This window comes from Megascapheus bottae, chromosome 13, assembly GCF_031878675.1.
Source record: "Megascapheus bottae isolate mThoBot1 chromosome 13, mThoBot2.hap1, whole genome shotgun sequence".
Classification (NCBI taxonomy): domain Eukaryota; kingdom Metazoa; phylum Chordata; class Mammalia; order Rodentia; family Geomyidae; genus Megascapheus; species Megascapheus bottae.
In genome coordinates, this window is record NC_143521.1 from 60,615,905 (window position 1) to 60,632,831 (window position 16,927).

Sequence of the window (16,927 nt, forward strand, 5' to 3'; positions counted from 1 at the left end):
CTGAGTGGGGGCAGGACCGGGCGGGGAAGGAGGGCTGAGCGGGGTCGGGACCCGGGCGGGGACGGAGGGCTGAGCGGGGTCGGGACCCGGGCGGGGACGGAGGGCTGAGCGGGGGTCTGGACGGGGCGGGGACGGAGGGCTGAGCGGGGTCGGGACGGGGCGGGGACAGAGGGCTGAGCGGGGTCGGGACGGGGCGGGGACGGAGGGCTGAGCGGGGTCTGGACGGGGCGGGGACGGAGGGCTGAGCGGGTTCGGGAACCGGGCGGGGACGGAGGGCTGAGCGGGGTCTGGACGGGTCGGGGACGGAGGGCTGAGCGGGGTCTGGAGCCGGGCGGGGATGGAGGGCTGAGCGGGGTCGGGACTGGGCGGGGACGGAGCGCTGAGCGGGGTCGGGACGGGGCCGGGAGCCGGGGCGGGGACGGAGCTCGGAGCGGGGTCGGGCCGGGGTGGGGAGCCGGGTGGGATCCCGGCCTGGCGCGACCGTTCGGGGCGGAGCTCGAGACGGCCGCGGTGATTGGTCCGCGCCGCCTTCCGCCGACGGAGGGTGGGGCTTCACGATTGGTGAAGACCAGGCCACGCCCCCGCGCGTCACGCGTCTACCCGGCGTGCCATGCGCCCGCCTTCTCCGCTCGGCCGGCCCAAGATGGCGGTGCAGGAGTCAGCGGCCCAGCTGTCGATGACCCTGAAAGTCCAGGAGTATCCGACCCTGAAGGTGTGCGCCGCGGCTCGGCCCGGCTCTCCACTGCGCCTCCGAGAGGCCGCGGGCCGCGGGGAGCGGAGGGGGCGGCGGGCCGCGGGCGCGGGCGGCTCGGGGGCGGGGTCCCGGGATGCGGGCCGGGGGTGCTGGTCCGCGGCTGGGCCGAGCGGGGGGCGGGATCCGCCGTTCCCTGGTGACGGCGGTGAGCGGGGCAGGCGGGTGTGCTGGGCCTCCGGGGGGCGGGGAGCCGGGCCTAGGGGCCTGCGGGGCCTCCGGGGGGCGGGGAGCCGGGCCTAGGGGCCTGCGGGGCCTCCGGGGGGCGGGGAGCCGGGCCTAGGGGCCTGCGGGGCCTCCGGGGGGCGGGGAGCCGGGCCTAGGGGCCTGCGGGGCCTCCGGGGGGCGGGGAGCCGGGCCTAGGGGCCTGCGGGGCCTCCCGGGGACGGGGAGCGGGGCCTAGGGGCCTGCGGGGCCTCCGGGAGGCGGGGAGCCGGGCCTAGGGGTCTGCGGGGCCTCCGGGCGAGCCGGGCCTAGGGGCCTGCGGGGCCTCCGGGCGAGCCGGGCCTAGGGGTCTGCGGGGCCTCCGGGCGAGCCGGGCCTAGGGGCCTCCGGGGGGCGTGGAGCCGGGCCTAGGGGTCTGCGGGGCCTCCGGGCGAGCCGGGCCTAGGGGTCTGCGGGGCCTCCGGGCGAGCCGGGCCTAGGGGCCTGCGGGGCCTCCGGGGGGCGGGGAGCCGGGCCTAGGGGCCTGCGGGGCCTCCGGGGTAGCCGGGCCTAGGGGCCTCCGGGCGGCGGGGAGCCGGGCCTAGGGGCCTGCGGGGCCTCCGGGCGAGCCGGGCCTAGGAGTCTGCGGGGCCTCCGGGCGAGCCGGGCCTAGGGGCCTGCGGGGCCTCCGGGGGCCTCCGGGCGGCGGGGTTCTCCAGGCCGGTCGCCCGGCCCCCCAGGGGTGCCGCCCGCCCAGTGCGTCCCCTCCCGCCCACTGGTCTTCAGAACCCGAGGCGGCCGGAGCCCGGGGCAGAGCCGGGCAGAGCGGGGCGTCGCGGGCTGGGGCGGCGGCGGCGGCCTCCCGGAAGCTCCTCTTGGCAGGCGGCCGGCCCGGCCCGCGGTGGCCGGGGAGAGGCCCTGGGCGCTGCCCTGGGGGCGTGAGCTGCTCGCCGGGAACACCGGTCGCTTTTCCCTGTCCCGAGCACGAGGCCACACGGTCCACGCTGAAGGTGACGGGTGGGGTCGTTGAAGAGAGGTCCAGCGCTGACGAGCGTCAGCCCCGGCCGGGCTCGGCCCGCTGCCCGTGGGAGGCCGCAGGTGCCGTCCCTGTCGCCCCTGTGTCTGCCGCCTGCACTCCTGGAAGTTTCCTGTGGTGGTGGTGTCACTGCCAAGGTCTGGCTGTCCTGGTGCAGCTGGTTTTCATAGAAAAGCAGAAACAGCACCCTGTCCCCGCATCAGTGGCAGAGTATCCCACACGGCTTTGGGCCCTGGAAGGGGTCATCGAGGCAGGGTCTTGTGGGGCTGGTCTCCCATGGACTCTGCCGCCACCTCCTGATTCCTGTGCCGCGCTTGCCTTAGGTTGATAAAGCTCCACTACATGGATGGATGTCTTGTGGTTGGCAGATGAAGGGCCTGCAGCCGGTTCAGAGTGGTCTGTGCAGAGGGGCTGGGCTGCGTTATAGGCGGCACCTCGAGGTGGCTGTCAGGAAGTTCACCCACCACACCTGTGGTGCCGTTCACCTTTGGTCTGACTGGTGAGCCCAGAAACCTCCAGGCAGAAAAGGTTTTCAGAAATGCTTCCATTGCTCTTTGAGTGCACTGGGAAAATGGCCTCTTAAGTTCTCTGTCCCCTGGTGACTGTGAATGTTCCTTGCATTCCAAGACTGCTGTATTTCTGACTAAAACGATCATATAGATTATGCATGCCTGTACAGAGGGATAGTGGTATCATTTCACAATAGAATTTTTCTAAGTCGAGATGGTATTTTCTAGAGGAAGTAGAAGCATTTCCTTTCTAGGTCCCTTTGATCCCATTTAAATAATGGTGGTGCTGTTCTGTTGCCAGTATACCACTGCTGAATTAAGGGCTTTTTCCCCCAGGAAGTTTTCAGGAGTAATTCCTGATGGATAACAGGGAGGCTTTGCTGAAAATGTCATAATCCTTGTTTACAAAGAATTAAGCAGAATGTCAGCAGAATTGGCAGCTCGAGCCCAGTTAGCATTTGTGAGGAGGCAAGGGGCTGGCCCTGCAGCGTGGACAACCGCACAGGTGTCCAGAGGGAATGGGGCTGGAGGCTGGCAGGCCATAGTGGAGGAAGGCCATCTTCCTGCAGGGTGATGGGAACTGGCACACGTCCTGACTACACTGGCAGGAGTTAATGACTGTCCCCAGTTAAGTCCTCAGACAGGCAGGGTTGTGGTCCAGCAGGGGACCTGGAGATGGTGACCCTTGGGTTTTGGGCTCATGCTGACCTGGTGCTGGATAGGGCAGTTTTCTTTCTCTTTGTCTGGAGCAATGGATGTTGCTAGCACACCTGACCATGGGCATAGCTCTTCTCTGCGTTTATCTCTGTCTGTCACAGTGATGGCTTCACAGATTTCTCTGCTGCCCGAGAATCTTTGGGCTTCATAGCCCTAGTTGCAGGGCTGTGCATTTCAGGATGTTCAGGCCTGGCTGCCTTGCTTAGTCCTCAGAATGTCTCTAGACAAGGCCGGGGGGCAGAGTCATTGTGTGAGTACTTCTGGACTTGTTTTTGTGTTGTTCAAAGCCATGGAGGTATGGTTCTTGAGGCGCCCTTTCTCTTCTGACTGCTGCTGGGATCCTCTGACGCCAAAACCTGTCTAGTGCCAAGATAGGGGTGGCCCTTTTGGACTGCACAGTTTGTCATCTAAAGATGGAATTCCTCCTTTGAATTGCTTCTTTAAAAAAAATCTTTAGCCAGTCTCTGTGGCTCACGCCTGCAATCCTAGCTGCTCAGGAGGCTGGGCTCTGAGGATTAAGGTTTAAAGCCAGCCTGGGTACAAAAGGACCTGAGACTCTTATCTCCAGTTCACCTCTAGAAAATGGGAAGTAGGGCTTGCTCAAGGGTAGGGTGGTAGCCTTGAGCTGAAGAGCTCAGGGACAGTGCCCAGGCCCAGGGGTAGGGTGGTAGCCTTGAGCTGAAGAGCTTAGGAACAGTGTCCAGGCCAAGTTCAAGCCCCACGACCCACCCCAAAAAAAACAACAAAAAAAATCCCCAAAACCCCTCAGTGTTGTTATAAGAGTAAATTTGGGGCCGGGAGTGTGGCCTAGTGGTACAGTGCTTGCCTAGCATGCAGGAAGCCCTGGGTTGGATTTCTTGGTACTGTGGCACCAAGGGGTAGAGCTCTAGCCTTGAGAAAGCCTAGGGCAGTGTCCAGGCCCTGAGTTCAAGCTCAGGACTGACCAAAAAAAAAGGTAATTTTTTTCTTCAAATTCTGCAGTCCCCATCAGCTAGCTGAGGTAAGTATCATGCCAACCTTCTCTGTCACTACCAGATCGGGTGGGAGTTGCAGCCCAGAAGCAGGGCCTGAGCCCTGTCATGGAGAGCCTCACCCTGTACCTCTTGCCTGGCTTACCTCCAGCCTCTCCTGGAGCCCAGCCAGGAATCCTTCCTCCTCTCCTCCCCCCCACTCTCACCCCCCCCATCTGATTGAAAAATTCCGTAAAACTTTCAGCCGCACTGTAGTCCACTTGCTGCGGTCCAGAGTGCTTTTCAGGCAGGCCATTGTCTGGATATACTCAGTCTCCTCGTGTAGCCCATAAGCCCTTTCCATGAAGCCTGTTCCTTTACCTCCATCTCTGCCACCTGCCCTGCATCCCACCCTGAGTTCCAGCCTGTGGGCATCATGGTACCTGCACCAGCTTCAGAGGCTTCCCTGGCTGTTGACGGAAGGTCCTCCCTTTCCCCTTTAGCACCTGGCCTGGCTTCCTCCGGTTAGGTCTGCAGTGTTCAGTTATCTGTGCTCTGTCCTCTTGTACCCTCCTACCCAACACACTCAAAGGTATGCCGATACTGCCCAAGGGACAGTGCTCCGAGCCACCCTGTCTCTGCGCTGGCCTCTCTCACTGTATTGAGTGTGTCCCCTCCACTCTTGAAGCACAGTCCGTCCTGTTTCCTAGTTCTCATCCATCACCCTGCTCCAATACTACAGCACCTGGGCACACTCTTGGACTCGGACATTGCTGTGTAGGTAGGCGACAGTTGAATCTGGTGCCCGGAAGGGCCCTCTGTCTACACTGCTGACCTCAGACCCAGAGTGCTGCCCCAGGAGCCCGGGACGTCCCTGCTTATCCTTGTAAGGTGCCTGACATAGTAACAGGTGAACATTACTAATCTTTATTTTCATTTTTTTGCCAGTCCTGGGGCTTGAACTCAGGGCCTGAGCACTGTCCTTGGTCTTTCTCGAGCCTCAGCACCACTTCTGGTTTTTTTCTATGTATGTGGTACCAAGGAATTGAACCCTGGTCTTCATGCATGCTAGGCAAGCACTCCACCCCTAGGCCCCACTCCCAGCCCACTAGTATTTATGTTTTAGACAAAGTCTTGATTCTGTAGTCCAGGTTGGCTGGCCTTGGGCTCACCACTCTCCTTCCTCAAGCCTCCTGAATTACTTGGGTTACAAGCTGGGGCCAGCACTGTGGCTGACGCCCACCTTTCCCCTTGGTGTTTGTTTTGAGATGATGGCTGCTGCAGGACGCCCTTTGTACCTGCAGGGGAGGGTTCTGGGACTGAGGAGGGCCCTGAGTGCTCAGAACACAGAGTAGAAGGCTGTTCTGTGGTGCTTGATTGACTCCGCATGATTTCTGGTAAAGACATGCTTCCTTTTACACATCTAAAATATTTTCTTTATCACTAAATTAAGCACATTCCTTTTTTTTGTTACACAAGGGGCCTGAAGTGGGAGGGGGGGGTTGGGTGCTGTCCCCGAGATACTTTGCTCCAGGCTAGTGCTCTGTCTCTGAGCCACAGAGCCACTTTTCGTGGTCTGGTGGTTAATTGGACTTTCCTGCCCAGACTGGCTTTGAACTGTGGTCCTCAGATCTCAGCCTCCTGAGTAGCCAGGCTTACAGGCGTGAGCCCCCGGCACCCAGTCTAAGCATGTCAGTTTTTACCTCATGTTTTAGCCATCAGAACTTCTCAGAATTAAGAGGAAAGCACCAGTCGTTGATTTAAACAATTGAATTGAGATCTGAAGCAGAGCTGCATAGTTATGCATGGAAATGGACAGCTTTTGCTTTTGAAATTTTATGGTCAAGCCATGTGGAATAAACGTGCAGTCAAGTGGCCTTACTGTGTTGGTACTTTTTTGGGAAACCTTGGCCTGACTCTGGAGAAGGCAGCCTAGCCAGCCTTAGCCAGGACCAGCGCGGTGGTTAACTTGTGTCAGCAGCTGCTTTCAGGACAGACCCTGAGAGTGGCTGAGCTGATAGGTCAGTGGGTGTTGTGTATGAGATGTCCCCCGCTGCCCCTGCCTGGCAGTACCACGGATGCAGGCTCCATGCGTGCTCTGCTCTCTGGAGGACTGCAGTGCATGGGCACAGCTGTGAGCCCATGTAGCTGGGGGACAGTTAGATCATGAATGCTTGTGCCTCGCATTCTAAAAGTCCAGCACCAAGGAAAAGACATGATAACTGTGTGCTCAAATGTGAGCATTTGGGGTATATTGAGTTAAATTTGCTATAACCTTATGTCTTAGTTGGATATTTGTGTGTACGTGTATGTATGAACGTGTGTACGTGTGTTCACACACACTGCACTGGGGTTGGAACTCAGGGCCTTGTCCTGAGTTCTCAGCTAGTGTTCTATCCCTTGAGCCAGAGCTCCACTTCTGGCTTTTGGCTAGTTAACTGGAGATGAGAGTCTGTTCACCATGTGTCTACCTCGGCTGGCGTGGGACCACAGTTCTCAAATACCAGCCATTTGAGTAGCTACCAGCATTTCCCCAGGTAGCTCCGGCAGGGATTCACTTGGTGGCTTGGGCTGGCCTGCGGTTTGGGACCACGAGGGTGCAGCACCCTCATATAGTGTACACCACTGTACACTTGTAGTAAGTCAAGGTCAGGTGTGCTTGCCATATTTTGTCAGTGACTGGGAATTCTGACTCGTCCCATACAATAGGTATTTTAAATGACCGGTGTGTGGTGTTCACGTTAGTTAGGTCTCTGGAGATCTTCATCTTGTAAAACTGAAATCTTGCCATTACAGTGAGCACACACCATTCTGCATGAGATGTCCTGTGTAAACAGAACTGTATTCATTCAGTGTAGCCATTGGAACGGAGGCAGTTGCCGTGCTAGGCACATGGAGTCTGTGGTGTTCACAGTCCAGGAGCCAGGAACAACATTTTAGCCACAGTTATCTGGAAGAATGGGAGGTCTTCAGGTCCTTTCTTTATTCCCTATTTTCCAGATCTTCAGTAGGAACTAGAATTGATTTTTTTTTTTTCCTTTTGCAGTTAGAGTTGAAATAGCCATGTTCTCAGAGAGGGCCGGTGGGAAATGCCTTAGTAATTTCACATGGGCCTTGGCAGCTTCGCGTTAACCTTGATGGACCTCCAGGAGCGGTGCTGGTTCCCTGCCAGCTTTCCCTGCATACACGGCTTCTCAGTGGCTTTTGTGCACACCCTTCACGCTTTATCTTTCTACAGGAATCTGGGGGTTACTTTGCCAGTCTATACCTCAGGGCTCTTGGGAAATGGGACTGTGCTGTCTGCAGACTTGAGGCGGGTTGGGGGTGGTGTGTCCCCTAGGGCCCCTCCTCCCCCCCGGGCTCTCTGGGTCTGGGCCCAGGTTTATGTTAGACAGCGGATGTGGCTTTTGGAGCCCACGTACTGTCCTTTCTCACCCAGGTGCCTTACGAGACACTGAACAAACGCTTCCGAGCTGCTCAGAAGAACATCGACCGAGAGACAAGTCACGTTACAATGGTGGTGGCGGAGCTGGAGAAGACGCTGAGCAGCTGCCCGGCCGTGGATTCTGTGGTCAGCCTCCTGGATGGAGTGGTGGAGAAGCTTAGTGTCCTCAAGCGGAAGGTTGGTGCTGCTCCCCATCAGGTCCCACAGAGGTCCCAAGGCGGAGGGAGACTGCAGACGATGCTGGAGAAGTGGGTGGCCTCAGTCCACGTGGGTCCTGAGCAGGCTGGCAGGAGAGCCAGGACACACACTGAGTTTTGTAATTAACCTCTGATTCGCAGATGGGGCGTCTTGCTCCTGCTCTGGTGGGCTAGGGTTTATTTAAAATTAACCGCTCACTGTTGTGAAATAACATTCCCTTTAAAACATTGGGTAAGATAATTTCATGAGAGCGTTCAAGAGGCAGAAGAGAGTCACCATTCCAGGTTGAAGGCAGGCATCAGAAAGGCTGCAAGTCCAGGGACAACCTGTCACTGCTTTGCCTCTGGCTTGTTGGAGATAAGCTGGTGTACGGGTCTGTGCACTTTGATTCGTGGTGGACTGGTTCTGACCAGGCTCTGCAGTTGTCTGAGGAACACCTGGGGTGTGGGGAGCTCAGGCCCAGCCCAGCAATGCGGTCTCCCTGGAGAGGAGCTCTCAGCCTGAGTTCTACATGGCTCTGAATCCAACACAGAGACAGCCTGAAGGATAGGAGCCTCACAGAGCCAGCAGAGGCCGTGGGCAGAGACCAGCACAGACTTCAAGTGGACACCAGAACCCAAAGAGCGCTAGAAGAGTAAAGGCAGCCAAAAACACCCTTAATGGAGCAGAAAGTATAAAATGATACTTAGTAAGGTTTAAAAAGAGGAGTAACAGGTTAACAAATTAAAACTATCATCACCTGCTAGAGGCGTGGCTTAAGGGATAGAGTACCAGTCAAGCAAGCAAGCTGGATGAACATGAGGCCCAGGGTTTTAGGTGGGTGGGTAGGTAGAATAATTTGGTTGGCAAAAACATGTATTTAGGCTGGGTGCCACGGTGGCTCACGCCTGTCATCCCAGCTACTCAGGAGGCTGAGACCTGAGGATCAAGGTTCAAAGCCAGCCCAGGCATAAAGGACCTGAGACTCTTACCTTCAATTAACCTCTAGAAAATGGGAAGTGGGTCTTGGCTCAAGGGTAGGGTGGTAGCGTGGCCTTGAGCTGAAGAGCTCGGGGATGGTACCCAGGCCGAGTTCAAGCCTCAGGACTGCTCCCCCCACCCAAAAAAAAAAAACAACCCACATATTTACGTTTTTCTTTGTATGAAAAACTTGTAACAGTTACCATTTGGCAATGCAACTAAGTTCAGTAGGGAACTGAACTGAAATAAATGTAGGTAGGAAGAGGTCATCCAGAATGCAGGACAGTCAGGGGAGGATGGGCATTCAAAATGGAGCAGAGTATCTGTGGAGATGCCGACTGCAAGGCTGAGACCCCCCTTGAGGGCTCTGGGCAGTAGAGGTGGAAATGGACCCTGTGATCTTGGGCAGAGCAGAGAGAAGACCCCTCAGCGGCCACGCGAGAGGGTTGCTCCTGGAGGGAGGCCCACGTGCTGGCTGTAAGACAGCCAGCCAGGCGGGTCTTGCAGTGAGCCTGGGTGACATGGGGCTCAGTAGTGAGTGCATGGACTGGGATGGGGTATGGGCATTTAATTTTGAACAAAATTACCTGTAGGAAAAAGAGAAGGATGAATATTCTACTTAGGAAAAAAATCGATTTCAAACTTTAGGTGCCTGGTAGCATAAGATCAGACTACAAAAAGGAAAAAAATAACTGAAAGAAGACGTAGGTGCCGGGAGCGGCCGGCTGGGAGGGGTGCAGGAGATGAGACGCGGGGCCCTGGGCACGACGGGCAAACGCCGAGCTGGCTGGAGCGGCCTCCCTCCCCCTGAGGGCCCTGTGTGTGGCTAGGCGGTGGAGTCCATCCAGGCGGAGGACGAGAGTGCGAAGCTCTGCAAGCGCAGGATCGAGCACCTGAAGGAGCACGGCAGTGACCAGCCCGCAGCGGCCAGCCTGTGGAAGAGGAAGCGCATGGACCGGATGATGGTGGAGCACCTGCTGCGCTGCGGCTACTACAACACGGCCGTGAAGCTGGCTCGCCAGAGCGGCATCGAGGTGGGCCCCGCCCCCGCTCCTCCCCCTCCCCCCCCCCCCCCCCCCCTGCCCCGCCGCCACGACACGGAGGGCCTGGGCCTCTCCTGCCTGACTCCCGGGCAAGTCTGCTGCGACACTTGTGTTCTGGTAGAGATGGGCAGACACCATCTGTGGAGCTTTCTTCTCCTTTTCCTTTTTTTTTTTTTTTCTTTTTGATGCTCATTCTGGGACTTGAACTCAGGGCCTGGTTGCTGGCTCTGAGCTTTTGTCCTCAAGGCCTTGTCGTGGGAGTCCGGCCGGTGGATGGTACGCTGCAGGAGGAGCCCCGGGTGACCTGATGCTCCTGGCAGGGATGTGCTGTGTATGGCTCTGCCAGGACCTCAGGGGATGCTTTGTGGTTTTCCTGGAGTCTGTTCCTGGGGAAAGAAACAGGAGTGTTTGAAATTTCTGCTTGTTTTTTTCCAGATAGCTTTCCCTCCCCCCCCCCCCTCCCCCTCCCCCTTCCCCCCCTTCTTCCTCCTCCTCCTCCTCCTTCTTCTTCCTCTGTGGGCCTTGAACTCTAGGCCTGGGTGCTGTCCCTGAGCTCTTCAGCTCAAGGCTACACCACCCCACTTCTGAAGCCACAACCCTATTTCCTGTTTTCTAGAGGTTAATTGGAGATAAGAGTCTCACGTTCTTTAGTGCCCAGGCTGGCTTTGAACCATGGTCCTCAGATCTCAGCCTCCTGAGTAGCTAGGATGACAGATGTGAGCCACCGTGCCCGGCTCCTTCCCTTGTCTTCTCATGGTCTTGCTTGTGGGTCTTGCTGGACCTTTCCCTGATGGGGTCCTCCTCCAGGGAGCAGCAGGCTTGGCTGGTGTCCCCTTCCACTGTCCTTCTCCAAAGTGTCATGTTTTTCAGAGCAAAGACAAAGTGGAACAATGAGACCAACGCATCCAGGTCTCCTGTGAGGGCCAAGCTGGGGGTGGGCCCCGCTCCAAACCTGCACCCCCCCCCTGTCCCACTTGGCCAGGCATCCTGGGTACTCGCTGAGCAGACTGGTTCTTTGTCTTGGTGGCCATTAATGTGTCAGGAGGGTGTCTCCTGCCCCTGTGAGGGCCTCAAAGCTGATCTCAGCCCCTTTCCCTGATCTGTGGGCTCTCGTAGACCACATTCTACCCGCTGGCCTATGCTGAAAGCCAGCTTTCGGGTTTTACTGACCACAGTGGTGAGTGCCTCCGTCTGTCTCCCTGTGCAAGAGCTCATGCCATAGAGGGCCTTGGTCCTTCCTCGAGGCCGCCCTGTGCTGGGTCTTGGGGACAGTTGAGTATGCTGTGCTGGGGCCTTGGAAGGTGTACCCTATTGTAGAGGTCCTGGATCTGGAGGGCTGGCTGGGGTGTACACCATGCTGGGGGCCCATGCAGATGGCCCTACAAATGTGGTCTGCGGGGTCCCTGTGAGAGGGCGCCGTGGAGCCCAATGGCCCTGCGGCGAGCTGGGGCCAGTGTTGGTTTACACCTCCAAGCTGGAACTACTGAGGATCGCAGTTCAAAGCCAGCCCAAGCAGGAGGGTCAGTGAGCCACCTCTCCAGTTAACCACCAGATAGCCAGAACGGAGTTGGGTGCAAGTGGTAGAGTGCTAGCTTTGAGCATAGAAGCCCAGAGACAGTGCCTAGGCCCCGAGTTCAGACAGCAGGCCCAGCACACAGCAGAGGGCCCCGAGTTCAGACAGCAGGCCCAGCACACAGCAGAGGGCCCCGAGTTCAGACAGCAGGCCCAGCACACAGCAGAGGGCCCCGAGTTCAGACAGCAGGCCCAGCACACAGCAGAGGGCCCCGAGTTCAGACAGCAGGCCCAGCACACAGCAGAGGGCCCCGAGTTCAGACAGCAGGCCCAGCACACAGCAGAGGGCCCCGAGTTCAGACAGCAGGCCCAGCACACAGCAGAGGGCCCCGAGTTCAGACAGCAGGCCCGGCACACACAGCAGAGGGCCCCGAGTTCAGACGGCAGGCCCGGCGCACAGCAGGGGGCCCTGAGCCTCGCTTTTCCCCAAGGACCTGGTGAACATCGAGATGTTCCTGACGGCCAAAGAGGTGGAGGAGTCCCTGGAGCGGCGGGAGACAGCCACATGCCTGGCCTGGTGCCACGACAACAAGTCCCGGCTCCGGAAGATGAAGGTGGGGCTCCCTGGGTTCAGGGCCTTGGGGAGGACTTTGGGTGGCCACCAGGGGCAGGGGCATGAGGAGAAAAAAATGGCTACTCCACGGGGCTCTGGGCGGGACTCTGTCTGGATCTGCTGGCTCCTGTTGGAAGGGAGCAGAGGGCCCTGCGCCTTGTGCCCCACCCTGGAATGGCCACAGCTGCCCAGGCTCAGCTCAGGCAGCACTCTGCCTCTTCAGCCTGGAGCAGATAGAGTGGGGGCCTCTGCAGGTGTGCACGGCGGTGCCGAGTCCGTGGAGCAGGGCTGTTGCAGCCGCAGGTGGGGGTCGAGGGGCTAGCTGGCCCCGCAGGAGCCTGCGGAGGAGCTCGGTGTGGGAGTGTGTGTCACTGGAGATTGTGAGTGTGAGTGCTGCTAGAGGCTTGGGGCTACTTCGGTTACTTGTTCCCACTGTTGTGTGGTGGGGTGGGATGCTTGGTGGAGATCCTGCTTGGCAGGAAGTGCTTCCATCTGAGGTTGCACCGTTCAGTTCTGTTTGCTGCCATGGGTTTCAATGCTGGCCCCAGGCCTCTGTACTGGCCGTGTCTCCCTGTCCACTGTCCTTCACGAAAGCCATTCGAAAACCAAGACAGCACCACACACTCCTGGCCACCTTGGGCTTCTCCCTCCCTGGCTGGTCCCTCCTGCTCCAGGCACTGCCTCTCCCAGGCTCCTGTGCTGCCCGCCCCCTTCTGCCTGGAACATTCCCTGGCTTCTCTGCAGCCTCCTCACCCTTCTGGCCTGCCCTGAGTGTCCCTGGCACGGGCAGGACCTGGTTCCCTCACAGGGTAGATTGGCAGTGCACTTGGTCCTGGGCCTGGCGGGGTAGTGAAGAGGCCTGTTCAGAAGAAGGATGTTGGTGAAGACAGCTGAGACCCAGAAGGTCCTCTGGCCTGCAGGAAGCTGTAGTTGCTGCTTACTTTCTCATGTGGTTGATTGCTTTACCCTGTGACCCCACGAGCTGGCAGCATTCCCTGTCTGCTGCTCTCCTGGTAGTGCCTTGTACAAAGTCCTTGCTGTGGCTGCATCTGCCTTCCCGGTCCCCCTGGGCCGCGCCTCCAGGTAGAACATCAGGCAGGATTCTAGGCTCTGTAGTCTCCCTGCCCTTGTTGTGTCTGGCGTCAGGGGCCAGCTCACCAGCTGCAGGGCTGTGGTGGTCTTGCCGGGAGTCTGCAGGCGGGAGTGGTGGCTTTGCCTGTGGCCCTGCTCCCTAGCCCCTGAGGAGCTCTGGTGGGCTGTGGGGATCTGGTTCCACTCACATGGGACACTGTTTGAGCCTCCTCTCGTCTCTGCCTTCAGAGCTGCCTGGAGTTCAGCCTCAGGATTCAGGAGTTCATTGAGCTCGTCCGGCAGAACAAGCGCCTGGATGCTGTGAGGTAGGGCGCGTGCCCCGGCCCGCTTCGCGTGGGAAGGTGGAGTCATCCCCGTGGCTGGGATGGTCCAGTGCAGGCTGTGTCTCCGTGCTGTGAGCCTCCCGTGGGAGGGCTCAGGTGGGAGCCATCTTCCTGTGTGGGAAGGGGAGGGCGCACTGGCCTCTCAGGGCTGGTGCCAGGAGCCATGTCCGCTCCCACAGGCACCTTGGGCCTCTGCAGCCTGCGTGGTGTCTGACCTGCCTGCCCAGCCTCCTCAGGGTGCCCTCCCTCCCCCAGGCGTGCTTGGCCAGGCCCGGGGGGGGGGGGGGGGGGAGGTCCCTGTGCCTGGCAGGGGCTCGGTGAGCACAGCACTTCTGGCCCCTGTGTTGCCAAGATCCCTTCCCGAGGCACCTGGACGTGGGGCCAGGAGGATGGCATGTGGGTGGGGGCCCATGCTGAGTGGAGGCCTGGGCCATTGTGCCCCCTGGACCAGCCTGGGCAGATGAGGGCAGGTGAAGTCCTGAGGTGTCGGGGCGGGGGGAGCCTTTCTCTCTGCCAGGGTCCCTTTGAATATTTAGGACATTTGCTGAGCCAGTGTGATAGTAGATGGTGGTGCACGTCCGCCTTGTCAGCGCCTCAGACGCTGCCGGGAGGCTTCCCGACCCCAGTGTGCGTGTGCGTGCGCGTGTGCGTGCGCGTGTGCGTGCTGTGGGGCTGCCGTCTGTCTGTGCCCCGACCCCGGCCTGGCCTTGGACTCCGCTGCCCCGCCACCTCCACCAGCACAGGCGCAGGCTGCCACGTGTAGAGCCCTCTTGGCTTTCCTGTGTAGATAAGGTCTCGGCTTTGCCAGGGGCCAGCCTGAAACCACAGCTGTCCTGCACACGCGCCCTGCAGTGTGCGGGCATTGCACCGTGCCTCTCTGCCTCCTGACGGGCCGATGACAGGACACGTGCCATCGTGCCCAGCCCAACCTTTGCAGTTTTAACTGACATTGTGAGCCCAATGCCTGACTCAGGGGCTTGGCCCGTGTAGTGTGTGCTCTCACTGTGCACCCCCACCTTGGCCTGGCCAGGTGAGACTTGAGGACGTGTCTTCCTGCTGCTGTTGTGGTTTGAACCCAGGGCCTCTTACCTGCTAAGTAGGTGCTCTGCTGCGTGAGCCATGGATAGCTGGATGTGGGACGGAAGACAGAGGCAATCCATCCAAGTACTGGTTGAGAGGGGGTCTGTTTTTGCCACGGCTAGCCTTGAACCTCAGTCCTGAGTGCCTGGCACTACATACACAAGCTGCTTACTGTGCCTAGCCTTTCTGCATGTTATTCAGTGTGTCTTTCTGTATTTTGTGTTTAGTTTATTTAAAAAAAGCTGAATTGATTAAATCGCTTGGCGTCTTTTGCAGCGCCATAAAGTGAACACCAAAGTGTTGGCAGGGGCACAGGGAAGGGGCACGCACAAGTCTGGAGGGGGGAGGCGGTGCTGCTCTGCTTCTTCCCAGGGGCCTCGTACAAGAGGTTTGGGTCGGTGGAGGGAGGAGGGAGGGTCCCCTGCCCCTTGGGTGTCTCTGGGTGCCCAGCACTGCCCCGCGTTTCCAGGGAGATGGCGGGGGGGTGCAAGGGACGCAGTGATGGATGGCTGCAAGTCCTGAGCCTCAGAAGCTGAGTTTACCCCCCTCCCCAGGGCATCTCACCCCCTTGCCTCCCACTGAAAGGGTGGAAAACCCCTGGGGGAACACTTGGTGGAGAAGCGGGGCGCCCCTCTCCCCCACCCTTTGCCTCCTCTTCTCGCCCCTCCTCCTCCAGCTCCACTTCCCAACTTGACCTTGTGGTGTACAAACAGTGCACTTGAATCCTTGCAGTTTCTGGAAGGAGGGAGGGAGGGAAGGAGGGCGGGTGGCAGCGTTGGCGGTGGGGGCCTTGGGTCCCTTCCCCTGTGCTTCTGTTTTTAAAGAGAACTTGATGTTGCTATGACAAACACCTGAGGCAGACAGCTTGCAAGAAGGGTTTGTTTGGCTTTAGACCCTGGTGAATTGTCCCATAGCTCTGGGAACAATTGGGCCTGCGCTGAGGCTGAACCTCAGGACGAGGACCGAGTGGTGGGGCACAGGAAGCAGAGAGGAAGAGCACTGGCTCCATGGGGCCCGTGCGCTGAAGGTGCCAGCTAAGTGTGCCAAAATGTTGTTCCCCAGGCACGCAAGGAAGCACTTCAGTCAGGCTGAGGGGAGCCAGCTGGATGAGGTCCGCCAGGTCATGGGCATGCTGGCTTTTCCACCAGACACACACATCTCCCCATACAAGGTAAGGTCCGGAGCCCCACACCGGGCATCTGGGGCGCCTGGCCGGACCCACCCAGCAGCGTGTCTTCTGTCTCGTTCTGCGCTGCTGAGGAGACCTGTGGCCAGAGGGTTCAGGAGCTTTAGCCTGGTGAGCTCAGCTCTGCCTCTCCCCGCCCCATCCCCCCTCCTTTCCCTGCAGACCCTCGGTCAGCGTGTTTTCTGTTCCACTTTTACTCGGTGATGCTGGAGCTCTACAGTCACCAGGGCACGGGTGGGTCTTTTAGTAGGAGTTGTCTTCCTCTTTCCTCGGCATCAGGCTCCTAGCAAGGCTGCTGCTGCCTCCCTGGGCCTTGTGCCGTGGCAGGGTCTCGGGAAGTCCAGTGGGCTGGCCCAGCTCCCTCCGCAGGGCCGCTGCCTGTGGGGCTCTTGCAGAAGAATAGGTCACAAGAGTTGAGTTTCAGTTCCTCCCTTTCAGTCTGTGCCCTGGCCTCCCTCCCCTGCTTGGAGGAGCTCTGGTCCAGAGGGTCTCTCTGCTCCCTGAAGCAGCCTCATGTTGGAGGGTGAGCTCACGGGGTGCCTCTGCCCACAGGGGGCCCAGCGTCATCGCCTCCACCTGCTCACCAGCGTCACAGCCAGAAGATGAAGGCTGTGAGAGACACAGGAGGAAGTTGTAGTTGAGAGCAGAGGGGTGGCTGTGCAGTCCGCAGGCGAGGGCTGTGGGCGGGTGGCTGTGCAGTCCTCAGGTGAGGGCTGTGGGCAGGGCTTGCCGGGCTGCAGAGAGCCTCCTGTCTCGGGCTGCAAGTGTGATCTACCGGGGCTCAGAGGGTAGCTCAAGCGGCAGAGCACTAGCACTTGCACTTACCCTAGTGCAAGTGAGTGTGAGATGCACTGGGAGGCTGAGAAGAGCTCATCGAGGAAGACGGGTGGCCCTGGGCTGCAGTGGACATTCAGGCTAAGGTCAAAGCTTAACCTCAGCGGCCTTCCCTGGCCGGGGTGTTTACCGCTGTGTGGGAAGCCTGAGGTGCTGACGTTGCCTCTCTGGAGTCCTCTGTGCCTCGTGGCGCCCGTCTTCCTGCTGCGAGGCCTTCCGTCAGGGGAGTCACCGATGAGGGAGGGCTGGCAGCCATTCTGTGCTAGCTTAAGCTCAGGAAGGCCTCGGGGCATGGAGGGCTGCAGCCCTGGGACAGCACTCCCACGCCCCGCTGGCCAGCCGTCCGTGCCAGGCCCCGGAGCTGCTGCCCCAGGAGCCCCCCTTTGTCCCTCAGGACCTGCTGGACCCCGCGCGCTGGCGGATGCTGATACAGCAGTTCCGCTATGACAACTACCGGCTGCACCAGCTGGGAAACAGCTCCGTGTTCACCCTCACGCTGCAGGCCGGCCTCTCTGCCATCAAGACGCCGTATCC

At 59.4% G+C, this 16,927-nt stretch overlaps 1 protein-coding gene across 1 annotated transcript in view; it reads left to right on the forward strand.

Annotated features, from left to right (window-relative positions):
• The first annotated feature begins 565 nt into the window (after window positions 1–565).
• Window positions 566–16,927, forward strand: part of Maea (macrophage erythroblast attacher, E3 ubiquitin ligase) — a 34,379-nt gene continuing 18,017 nt past the window's right edge. The window contains exons 1-7 of the mRNA XM_090343962.1: window positions 566–712; window positions 7,547–7,729; window positions 9,541–9,744; window positions 11,757–11,879; window positions 13,199–13,275; window positions 15,436–15,544; window positions 16,788–16,921. Of these exons, the coding sequence (XP_090200088.1) occupies window positions 611–712; window positions 7,547–7,729; window positions 9,541–9,744; window positions 11,757–11,879; window positions 13,199–13,275; window positions 15,436–15,544; window positions 16,788–16,921 (932 nt within the window). The 5' untranslated portion in view covers window positions 566–610. The remainder of the gene's footprint in view (window positions 713–7,546; window positions 7,730–9,540; window positions 9,745–11,756; window positions 11,880–13,198; window positions 13,276–15,435; window positions 15,545–16,787; window positions 16,922–16,927) is intronic.